Source organism: Ptychodera flava, chromosome 21 (genome assembly GCF_041260155.1).
Source record: "Ptychodera flava strain L36383 chromosome 21, AS_Pfla_20210202, whole genome shotgun sequence".
NCBI lineage: Eukaryota > Metazoa > Hemichordata > Enteropneusta > Ptychoderidae > Ptychodera > Ptychodera flava.
In genome coordinates this window covers 168,761-181,936 of record NC_091948.1, presented here as the reverse complement: position 1 = coordinate 181,936, position 13,176 = coordinate 168,761, and the positions used below count along the sequence as shown (strand labels likewise).

The 13,176-nt window shown below is 39.0% G+C and overlaps 1 protein-coding gene across 1 annotated transcript in view; it reads left to right on the top strand.

The window, feature by feature from the left end:
• Positions 1-13,176, top strand: part of LOC139121015 (ceramide transfer protein-like) — a 60,175-nt gene that overhangs the window by 9,053 nt on the left and 37,946 nt on the right. Inside the window, exons 3-5 of the mRNA XM_070685587.1 lie at positions 143-241; positions 5,245-5,401; positions 6,747-6,839. Coding sequence (XP_070541688.1) covers positions 143-241; positions 5,245-5,401; positions 6,747-6,839 — 349 coding nt within the window. The remainder of the gene's footprint in view (positions 1-142; positions 242-5,244; positions 5,402-6,746; positions 6,840-13,176) is intronic.

Sequence of the window (13,176 nt, the reverse complement as noted above, 5' to 3'; positions counted from 1 at the left end):
TATTGTGTCTTCATCTGTGGTAATGATAGAAAAGACCAGGATTTGTGTATTTATCATTAAGTTGTGATCATCCTATAATAGTTAGTGTTTGATTGTACAAATGTAGATTTGTTGACTTTGCGTCTCATAATTACACTTACAGGCAGAATCCGGCTATGGATCAGAAAGTAGTTTACTACGCCATGGTTCTATGCTGTCTTTAACATCAGGTACCAGTGTGGCATCCCAGTCTTCCTTCAAGGTATGTTATACAGTATAACATGAGCAATCATTTTCCATTGCCTTTCTCATATAACACCAATCATCAAACTTTTAAAGGTATACAGTCTCCTGAAATCTAAATATGCCCATATATGGTCAAAGGGACGTTCCTTGGTATTCAAAATGCCCATGTGAGGGCGCTCTTTTTAAAAAGCGGCCACCCGCTTAAAATCTGTGATTGGTTAAATTTTCTCTTTCCATGGTAACTGTGGCAAAATTGGAACAGGTGACAGTGAGACGGAGACCGAAGATTATTACAGTAATTGTTGTTAGACTAAGTCTCCTTGCAAAAGTACCTAACTGTTTAATGAGAAATAAACTTTTGAGTGCTCAAAGGTATTTTGATGGTTTCCAGTTGTTGTCAAATTGATAGAAAAAAATGGAATCTCCAGTGAAAAGTATAAAGAACCCAGGTAACAGTTACCAGTGTACAATCTTCGACAATAACACCATTACTTATCATAGAATGCTAGTTCTTGATCAACTTATAAGTTTCCACAGACAAAGTCGGGGGTGGGAGATGGGGGGATACGGACTTGTAGGTTGGGCTGGGTGCATCTGTGTCCATTCACGTGTATGTCTCAGACACGAAAAAGCCAATTTCCTTGACTCTTGGCTGAAGGTTAATACACTGTTGTGTACATATGCAGATTGATTTATTTTGTAGGTTGTAGGTAGGACTTGTAGGTTTGGCTGGGTGTGTCTGTGTCCATTCAGGTACATGTCTCAGACATGAAAAAGCCAATCTCCTTGACACTGGCTCAAGGTTAATACGCTGTTGTGTACATATGCAGATTGATTTATTTTATATTTTTTGTTCCAATAAAATATGGCTCTCAGGCAGCCATTTTGTTATAGTTGTCTGTCAGTTCACATAAATATATCAGACATAGCTTTGCCAATTTCTTTCAAAGTTGGCATAATAGTAATACTTGAGGGGAACGTATGTGTGTCCATTTGTTTTAATATCTGATCAAATATGGCCACTCCACAGCCATTTTATTACATTCGTCTGTCTGTGCACGCAGATATCTCAAACATTCCAACGCTCATTTTTTTCAAATTTGGCACAAGGTTAACACATCATGGCATTCATATGCATATGGATTTATTTATCGATACAATCTAAAATGCTCCCCTGGCGACCATTTAATTTCTCAGTGTGCACTGGTAATGATGAATCTGAATCTGAAAATTTCCATGCATTTAAAGAAAATTAGGAGCAATGACATTCTCAGATTCAGTCAGGTTACAGGAAACCCACATTTAATATTTGGTCTCAGCAAACCACTGTAGAAATTCAAATGCAGTATGTGACCTTTATCTAGATAATACATATTGTAGCAAAATCAGCTGTAGACTACCAGTCATCATGATGATTTCTATTAAGAAACATTTTTTGAAAACAAACAACCAACAGCTTTGTCGCCTTGACAAAATACCACTACTGTCTTACTGCTTGGGAACTCTGTCATCAAGGATGTCTCGTTTATGAAAAGGAGGGATGCGATGTCATAATGGAACATAGCAATCAAGTATCCTTTGCTCTCCTTCCAAAAATATTGACTCAGTATCACCTGCACAATAATAAACATCCTCAATAATCCCATGAAAGCTGGTACAAGGCCACTGTTCACTTGTTAAAGGCCCATTTAGTTATTTGATTTATTTAACAGGAAATTTACTCAGTTGATAACAAAGATTGACAAAGTGTTAACAGGCACTTAACACATGCAGGTATAGGAGAATCAGGGATTTAGAAGGGAAACTTTGAGTACAAATTTTCAGTTTTTGAATATGTGGACACTAAGAAGGTTTGTAACACAAAATATGAAGATTGGAGGATATGAAAGGTACATCAAAATACCTGTCCTGTTGTGTTATATGACTTCATCATAAAAATCTGTCAACTTTTACACAAATTATTATGTACGTAGCCACCTACTATAACCTTAAAGAATAGTGAATGCCTTGATCACTGGAAAAATGCCTTGCTAATACAATTGTCAAAAATTTTAAAGTTAACAATATTGCAGACGTACAGTCCTCAAAGGTGCTCTCTTGAAAATCATCTTTAAAGGGAAACCTAAGTCCAGCGACATTGACCGTTTATCCCTTCCAAAGTCACCCTTGAATAAAATGCAGCTCAAATTTGCAACATAATTGCACGCGCCGACGACTACGGAGCGACGAAAAGGGACATTGAAGTAGACGACATTTATGGAAATGAGCTCGGAATCCCATGGGCGCGAAAGGGCTCATGGGAGGAGCGTGCGTGACGTCATCGGCGATACACGAACATGTGTAACAGCTTACCAAAGCATTTGAGTCTATGACTGCAGCAGTGCAGTTCTGCACGTTACGACTCTTTTATGCTCAGTAGCATAAAAAATGATTAACTGTTGTTCACTTGAGTGCAAAAATCACTCAAGGAAGAACAAACTGAGTCAGCTTTTATCGTCGTCCCACAGAACAGCTTTTTCGAAGAGAGTGGCTAAAAGAATGTCGGGCGAGTTTTAAAATCTTTAAAAGATAAAAAGTTATGTTCTACTTCTTTCATGATGATTGTTTTATAAGGGATTTCGGGATTCTGATACCGATACATGACTATACTACACAATGCGGTTCGTATCTTGACATGCTGAGTCAGCCTACTATCGCCGGTTTTAACCAGATAAATATTAATATTGGCGATTTCGGGACTCTAAAATCCGAAGACGGAAACTACACAAAGCTTCTCTTATCTCGACAGCCCGGGTCTGCGAAATCGCCGATATATACCCAATAATAGGCAATTTCGGGACTATATCTGGTAATATTGATATAACAAGATATACTGGAATGACTTCTCGCCTATTGTGTCTAGGCACGCCGGGTCTGACAAATCGCCGATATTATATTTACCTGATAAATATCAATTGCGCCGGGACTCCTAGGCTAATGCAGACGATTCAGTGTGGCTGTTTTCGGATGACCTCGGTTTTCGGACATTTAATGACATGCTGTTCGTTGTACTCACTTCGCTCTGTATTGATAGTGTTTTACAAGTCATGTGACAGCATATTAAGTCAAGTGACGCTGTTGTCCCGTTTCGGATATTTTTTCGGTAGAAGCTATTTCGGGCTAAAAACTTAGCCACACCGTTCGATACAAGGTGTCGAACGCAACACACAGAGACAGCCCATGTCCGATATTTAAGCGCCATACACGTCGAAATAAGCTTATAGTTGCGTCGTCCATGGATTAGACGTAACTAATTTATCACATATTTTTACAAACAGTTTTCTAAACACATCGAAATTGAAAATCGGGGGTTTGAAGTTTAAAAATATCAATATTTAGCCCCTATAATCACATTTGAAATACGACGTCCGATTACTGCGATAGCAGTCCAATTACTACGCACTCAACATGGGGTCAACAATTTGGCAACTTTGACCCCCTAAATAACACTTCCGTCCTGTTAACAGTTTGAGGATAAGCGCAATAAAGTTTCGAAGGATATGATAATAAGATTTCGCAGTGCTCGTCGTTTATGAAACGGCTTTGAGCGAAATTCACTACCCTGTCTGAAAACTGTCACTAGATTTACTTGCACTGTGTGGTGTCGGCATGCCGGGTCTGCAAAATAAGATATTTATCCGATAAATATCGGCGACTGAGGACTTTAACTCTGATACTAGACGATACATTGTCAAATTGAGGGTAAATGTCCGATGTATATCGGAGATTTCATCACCATAACAGATCCGACTACCTCTGTCCGACTATAAGTTCAAAAATAGCATCCATGGCCGGTAGTCAAGAATACTGTATGTTTTACATTATTAGATTTATTCATGCACGAAATACATGTTTTACATGCAAAGCATTTGTTCATTAAATGTCCACACGAACTTTCATACACTACTATCGGGACTTCGTCGAGAGGGCCGATCGGATATCACCGTGAGTTTGGGAGGGCCTTGCACGAATTACATTCTGTACAGGTAATACATTTTTACTTGGCGATCGATCGGGACTTGAACAGAGGACATATCGGACATCATCGGGAGTTTTGGCTGGTCTTGTATGAAATACATTCTTTACAACAATAGACGATACTGTCTTTTTTAAATAGCGGGCAAATATCCACTATATCGGAGATTTCATCACTTTGTAGATCTGAGTAAGCCCGACTTCCTAAGTTCGAAACGAAAAATAGACGACACTATAGATTTGTCGAATCGCGAATAAATATTTTCCGATACATATCGGAGATTTCGCAACCTTAAAGATCTGGCCAAGCTCGACTTACATGGTAACACCATAGACCCTCGAGGGTCTATGGTAACACATACAATCAGTCAATCCTTCCGTATCATTCACGAACCAAAAATTAATTTTAAGCGACTGGTAAAGAAAAACTATGTTTTAGAAACGTAGCGTTGAAGGATCGCAGGGTCACTCAGTGTCTCCAATTCAGTTCGGGGTCTGTACAAGCACAGTGACTCCCTTCGTGGAATCATACACAAAACGCAAACAACCAAATATGAACGATGTGTGGAGATGCTTTCATGATATCTTGGTTCAAATTAGTATGGTTTGATTTCAGTCGGGGAAAATTAATACTCAATGTCAGAAATATCGCTGTCGGAACTCTCCATAGTCGTCTTACAAACGCGCTGAACTGTTTACAGAACTCCTTCAGCTGCAAGCTACAATCGTCTGTATCGCCGATGACGTCACGCACGCTCCTCCCATGAGCCCTTTCGCGCCCATGGAATTCCGAGCTCATTTCCATAAATGTCGTCTACTTCAATGTCTCTTTTCGTCGCTCCGTAGTCGTCGGCGCGTGCAATTATGTTGCAAATTTGAGCTGCATTTTATTCAAGGGTGATTTTGGAAGGGATAAACGGTCAATGTCGCTGGACTTAGGTTTCCTGAAAATCATCTTTAAGCAGTAAAGATCACGCTTTCCCTGATGTGTTTCTTTACCAACAGAAAGGAAGAGGTCTCCGTGAAAAGCTTGCCGAAATGGAAACATTTCGAGATATACTGTGTCGTCAAGTGGACACACTGCAGTCATATTTTGACTCGTGTGCAGAAAGTGTGTCATTGGAAGATGACCCTAGAGCAAAATGGAACAACAGCGATCTTTGTAAGTGCCTTTATAACCACAATGATTGTGTGATCATGCTTTTTCAAGTGTCAACCTCAGTTCTTGGTCTACGTACCAAAGTGTACAAAAATATGAACCATCATTTGTGAAACAGAGACACAAGGGATGGACCATTTCATGTTGGGAGGGGGTAGTCAAACTGGAAAAAATCTGCAGGGCAAAGGGTCTGCTTTATATGCTTTTGCCAAAATCTATTCACATTTCGGTAAAACAGGGAAATATGTATTTAGCATTGTGCAAACAGTGTTCATGCACTGATGCTACCTACTTCAAAACATCTATGTCATATTTCAGAATTTGAATGGAATTTCAGTAGATTTTTGATCCGATTCGAACTCACAACATATGGCACCCAGTCACCTAGCAAAGACATCACAGTCACAAATGCTTGGCTAAAATCTCCATCCTTCAAAAGGTGGGATAAAGAGCAAGGAAAGACTAACAGTGCTGCTGTGCACTAACATAGACATTTTGGAAAGTTGAAGCCTTTGGTCATTGTCAAATCCAAGTAACCTAATGCCTCAAGCATGTTACCATGAACTCTCTGTCCATTGACAATGGAGCCAACAAAAGCACATAGGTCACCAATGACATTTCTGCAAAAATTTGCTTGTGAAAAGAGAAAAATTCTGATGATTATTGATTCAGGTGTTAAAACCTCAGCTTGATCAAATGTTTCTTCAGTGGGCATGTTGTCTCTTGTTGCCCTTGATACTAGAGAAAGCAAGCTGAGCATCAACATCAAAGACGCAATTGGCGTGATCCATTCTACCTTGCTGAAAGTTACAATGGGGCAGTAAACAGTTTACATAATCATGCATAGAGCAGTGACCAATTTTCAAATTTCAGTGTGTCTCGTCACAATTTAGTCAATTGAAATTCTTTACGACTTGTAAAATGTTTTTACATGTACAATGTAATGCTAGTAGTGTCCAATTATGGTGTGTAATGTTTATGTTGTCATCTTCAGACGTTATGTTTTCTTTCCATTTCTCGATTTTCTGTAATTTTCTTGAAACAACATTTTTTATGAATACACTTCAATAAATCAATAAATGTGTTGTGTAAGCTGTTTACATCTCATGCTATGCATGAGTCAATTTGCAAGTAGCAGACTGCATATTATGCTTGGCGCCTTTTTGTTTCAATAACAGGCCCTTTCCCAAACCACTACTACAATGAACTCTGGATATTGTGAATTGTTTTTCAAGGCCCCTTTCTGTTCATCTGGATGAGGTTTGACTGTACTTAATTGTTGATGAATGAATCAATCACAAGTATTAATGCAGTAAAAATCATTGAAATTGTTTGTTAACGTTTTCAGTGGATGAAGATGGTGATGATGACATTGATGATTTCCTGACTCCAAGAGTTGATAACATAAATGTCAATCAAGTCAATGGGCACAAAGAAAAAGGTTTGTATCAGTTTACTATCTATTCAGAGGTGAATATTACCATCACATGATGATCCAAGCCAGTAGCCATTTTCATACTGTACAGGGATATGTTACAGCATGGATGTAAAAAATAGAAGGATACAGGACACTCCTTTGATCCTTTGTTCAGGGGATAGTTGCCGCCGATTCGTTATCTCGTAATCCCGTAACGGGATTAGCGTGTTATTTTATTCATAGCGTGCCTTCGGGTTGTCATCGGTAAACGTTGAGTCTTTCCGTGCATTACCACAGACAGCGTAAAAATAGCGTCTCTCGTGCCATTAATGTTGTTGTAGCAATACTACGACCTTTTTAGTCCCCACGGACACCGTCCGGGGGGACTTATAGGTTTGGTCATGTCCGTGCGTCCGTCCGTGCGTCCGTGTGTGCGTGCGTGCGTCCGTCCGTTCACGCAGATATCTCATAGACGCCTGGAGCGATTTTGTTCAAACTTGGTTCAAGGATAGTACCCTACCTCATACAGATGCACGTCGATTTGTTTCACAATGCGATCAAATTTGGCCATGTTAGAGGACTTTTTAGTTTTCACCTCCATAGACCCCCATGTATAAGGCAGTCCATAGACTCCCATGTATAAGCACAGGCGACCCATAAGTATTACTGAGATTTTCACACAGTTTTCTCTATCATTTTCTCTCCTTTCTTCATGCTCTTACTGATCGGAGTAAATAAAATAAATGGTTTATTAGTCCCCACGGACACCTTCCGGGGGGACTTATAGGTTTGGTCATGTCCGTGCGTCCGTCCGTGCGTCCGTCCGTGCGTCCGTCCGTCCGTTCACGCAGATATCTCAGAGACGCCTGGAGCGATTTCGTTCAAACTTGGTACAAGGATAGTACCATACCTCATACAGATGCACGTCGATTTGTTTCACAATGCGATCAAATTTGGCCGTGGTAGAGGACTTTTTAGTTTTCACCTCCATAGACTTCCATGTATAAGGCAGACCATAGACTCCCATGTATAAGGCAGACCATAGACTCCCATGTATAAGGCAGTCCATAGACTCCCATGTATAAGGCAGTCCATAGACTCCCATGTATAAGGCAGTCCATAGACTCCCATGTATAAGGAAGTCCATAGACTCCCATGTATAAGGCAGTCCATAGACTCCCATGTATAAGGCAGTACATAGGCTCCCATGTATAAGGCCAAGATAAATAAAAATTTAGTTTCTCATCGTATTCATATTGCAAAAAGGATGCAGTGACACAGTTTTTAGTCCCCACAGATAAAGTCCAGGGGGCTCATAGATTGGGTCATGTCAGTCCGTGAGTCCATCCGTTCACGCAGATATCTCAGACACTTTGACAAAATGTCATGTGACCTTGGTGACCTTTGACCTCGAATATACATATTTGTCCATAACTCAGTAACCACAAGTGGTAAACCTTTCATATATGGTATGATGGGACACCCTATGACGCCACATATTGTACCTCATGAATTATGTGCATATTTTATTTTGAGCAAGCCAATAGAGCTAGAAGTCTGATTTTTGGTATATATGGATAACTTAGCAAAACAATTTTTTTGACAAAATGTCACGTGACCTTGGTGACCTTTAACCTCAAATATACATATTTGTCCATAACTCAGTAATCACTAATGCTACACCCTTCATATTTGGTATGATGGGACACCTTATGACACCACATATTGTACCTCATTAATTATGTGCATATCTAATTTTGAGCGAGCCAATAGAACCAGAGGTCTGATTTTTGGTATGTAGGGATAACTTAGCAATACAATTTTTTTTGACAAAATGTCAAGTGATCTCAATGACCTTTGACCTCAAATATACATATTTGTGCATAACTCAGTAACCTCAAGTGCTACACTCTTCATATTTGGTATGATGGGACACCTTATGACGCCACATATTGTACCTCATTAATTATGCACATATGTAATTTTGAGCGAGCCAAAAGTTGAGTGTAGGCAATGAGTTGAGTTGAGTTGAGTTGAGTTTATTTCATCAGATGAAAATACTATACATAACAAGAAAAGAGGAATGTTTACATAAACTTCAATCTGATGGGGTCACGGAAATAGTTCAATCAGAACTAGTCTCAACCGTGACCAGTGTAGCTATAATTATCTGTTTAAATTAATACAAAGACGTGACTGTGTATATATTATAAAGAATACAAATCTGGGTAGAAAGAAGTTAATTGATTATACATAAAATCTGTTAATGGACAATATTCGTGTACAAATAAACTAGCTGATATAAATAAATACATTGTATCAGTAAAATGGTAAACCAGAAACAGGAGGTTTAATGGTCAATACATGTAGTGGAAGATCATGCATGATCCACTAATGATGAAGTAGATGGACTTTCAAAGTTTGTTTAAATGTATGTCTACAATTTATACGTTTAATATGAGTGGGGAGTGAATTCCAAAAACTTGTTGCTGCATACCTTATTTGGTGTTTACTTAGTGAGAGGTTGATCTGTGGTTGGTAAAAGTTGTCTTGAGTAGAAAAACGGGTAGGATAGTCATGGGGAATTGTGTCGACGTAACGACCTTTGTCTTGGGCATAGTTGTCATGTAACAAGTCAAATACAAAAACGCAGGTGTGAAATTTACAAAGTTTAAAAATGTCTAAAATACAAAGCTGTTTGAATAAAGGGGCAGAGTGGGCACGGTAATCAGAGAAGGTGATCAGGCGAGTAATTTTCTTTTGGAGTAAATGCAATGGCTCAAGGTAAGTCGTAAAAGTATTGCCCCAGATTTCAATACAATAGGAGATGTGTGGCAGAATAAGCGAGTTGTACAACAGAAGGAGGACATTTCTAGGTACAAAGTGACGAAGTTGTGAAATTATACCAACCTTCGGGCAATGCTTTTGATAACTTTCTGAATGTGCGCCTTCCACGTAATATTTTCATCAAGGGTGACTCCAAGATAGGTTGCAGAAGGAACACATTCTATTTTATGGCCATCAATATCTAGGGTCTCATTAGCAGTAACATGTTTACCTGATGTTTTAATAATCATATAGTTTGTTTTATCAATATTAATTGTAAGTTTATTTGCCCGACACCAATCACAAACCTCATGGAAGTCAGAATATTTCTTTGCATAAAGTCAATCTGGTTGCTGTCGATAAACTTCAACAAATTGGTGTCGTCTGCAAAGAGACGAAATTTGAACCTATTGGTAGAATCAGCGATATCATTTATATAAATAAAAAATAAAACCGAGTATTGAACCTTGTGGGATGCCACATTGGATCTGAGCGTAAGGAGATGTAACATTGTTGGTGTTGACAAATTGCTGACGGAATGTCAAGAAAGTCTTAAACAACTGTAATGGAACACCTCTGATGCCATAATGGTGCAGTTTGTGAATCAAGATATCATGATTGATGGTGTCGAAGGCTTCCTTAAAATCAATGAATATTCCAAAGGTGAGAGAACCTTTATCTAGACAGTCGCTAATATCAGTGACTAAGTCTATGAGGGCCAATTTCGTGTTATAACGTTTGCGGAACCCAAACTGTGTCTCAATAAGTATGTGTTTTTCTTCAAGATAGCGGATAATTTGTTTGTTCACAATTGACTCGATAATTTTGCTGAAAGTTGGGAGAATTGAGATGGGTCTGTAATTGCTAACATTTTCAGGAGAGCCCTTCTTGTAAATTGGAACAACTTTTGCTAACTTTAAATCATTGGGAAGGATACCTTGCTGCAAAGAACAATTAATTACGTGGGCAAATGGGTGGGATATAATAGGCGCAGCATGAATAATTAACAGTGGGTGAATGTTGTCGGGACCGACAGCTTTACGTGGATCTAGGGTCCTAATTACATTAAAAACATCTTGATCCGTGACAGGGTGAAAGAAAAAAGAATTCTGATAGTTGCCATGCAGGTAGCTAGTAAAGTCACCTGCAGGGGTGATTTGTGAGGCAAGGTTAATACCGACAGTAGAGAAAAAATTATTAAATTCTTTTGCAATATCGAGGCTGTCTGTTACTATGTTTTGTTTCTGTGAAAATATTTTGCGGGGGGTATAGCTATTTGTTGAATTATTTAAAATTTCGTTAATCACTTGCCATGTCTTATTTGTATTTCCCTGGGCCGACTGTAATTTGTTTGAATAGTAACTTCTTTTGCTGATTTCAGAAGCCTGCTAAGGATATTTCTGTACGATTTATAAGTTGTTTTGTAACGAGCATTGTTGGGGTTCTTTTTCATTTTGGTAAATAACTTGTGTTTCGTGCGCACTGATTTAGCAAGGGCTTTAGAAAGCCATGGCTTTCGAATACTTTTCCTATGGCACGATGATTTGTAATGGCTGTGTTTTGAAGTTATAGTATAGAAAATCTCATGAAAAACTGCGTAAGCATCATTTGGATCCGTACAGCTATAGACAGTATGCCAGGCAGCATTATTCAGATCTTCAAGAAAAGCAGCTTCATCATAAGAATTGAGATCGAAGATCTTAACAGGATTTGAAGATTTCATGATATGCTTCAATTGGTGGACGAGGCAAAAAATAGGGTAATGATCTGATACATCTGATTGAATGGTGCCACATCTGGTAAAATACTCAGTGATATTTGTGATACAATGGTCAATTATTGTGCTGGAGTTATCAGTGTACGAGTTGGAGTGGTAATGACTTGACTAAAGCTGTAGGAATTTAAAATAGCATTGTACTGAATAGCAGGTGTGTTATCGGTAGAAGTGTCAATGTTGACATCACCAAGAATAATGCACTGTTTTCTTGAAAGAGACAGCTGGTCAAGGCATGTGTCAAGACTTTGAAGAAATTCAAGGTGGTTAGTGTTTGGTTTTCTGTAAATGACACCTATTGTAATAGCTTTGTTGTTAATGACTGTATCCACAAATATCGATTCGCAATGGACGATATCAATGGTGTTAATTCGTGTAAAAGACAGAGAATCATGAATATAGAGTGCTACTCCCCCTCCCCTTGAATTTTCACGATTAGAAGTAATGAAATTGTACAAAGGTAAATTGTACAGAGACGGATCTGAATTGTGGCTCAGCCACGTTTCTGAAAGCCCCAAGAAAGTAAACTTTATGTTTAAAATGTCAAGAAATGTCACAAGGTCATCGTAATGTTTAGCTAGAGACCTGACATTTAGGTGTAAAAATGACAAATTGTTTTGAAAAGTTGTTGTACCTGTATTAAACTCGTCTATGGAGTACTCAAAGCAGTGAGTTTTGTTGGGAAGAGCGTCCACGTTGTCACCCATGTCGAGTGTTCATTATCGTTAATATCCAGATTGCAGGAGTAATTGTTTTAAATGATTTTATGGAGGTCTTCAGAAGTGGCTATGTGGACTACTGGGTCACTGGCTGACTTCCTTGCGTAAATCCTGGCGTTGTTGGTCCAGATGAATTTCCAGTGTTTCGTGTTGCGTTGTCGGTTAGCCTGGTAGAAGAGCTGTTTATTTACTGGAGTTAAATTTTCGTTTATGTATATTCGATTGTTACTGGTGGCTCCAATATTACGGGCGGTTTTGTCTTTCAGATTTTTCTTTGATGAGTAAAGTCTATTGCGGGTGGTACGTCTGACAAACTTGGCAATTATGGCTGCCGGTTGTTGTTGTTGTTCACGGCTGTCACGATTAGTACGTCGAGGCAAACGATGAGATACGTCAATATCATCCACTGATATATTGACTCCCGCAGCTGCGGCAACTCTCACGACTATCTCATCGGTACATTCGTTTTCTTCTTCTGGTATTCCGTGAATTTCCAAATTGTTCCTACGAGTGTATTGTTGGAGTTCGTTCAGTTCCATTGTTGTCTTTCTGAGTTCCTGTTTCAAGTCTTTGTTCTCGTTTTTCAAAATCTGCATTTGTTTCGTAAATTCATCAAATGAATTACTTACATAGGTGACGCTATTTTGCAGATCTTGTAACTTGTCTTCCATTCCAATAAGTTTGTCAACTTTAGTGGTTAGTACGGATAGCGTTGTCTGTATGTCTTCGAGTTTCTTTCTATGGTGTTCGTCGTCACTCTCACCATCGGCCATCTTGGTGGCTGTGGAGGCACTTTGCGTAGGAAAACGAATTTCTTTGCATCGTCTACAGAGGTGGAGGTCACCCTGAGTAAGCTTAGCATTCGACTTTCCACAGTCTTGGCACTTCATACTGAATATTTAAGGTGGTACTTGTGTTTCGCCTTGAAAAGCAGCAGTATTTTGGCTGATTTCCGAGAGCGGTAAGGACACACGTCCGCACACAGTGACGTCTATTGAGCTAGAGGTCTGATTTTTGGTATATAGGGATAACTTAGCAATAC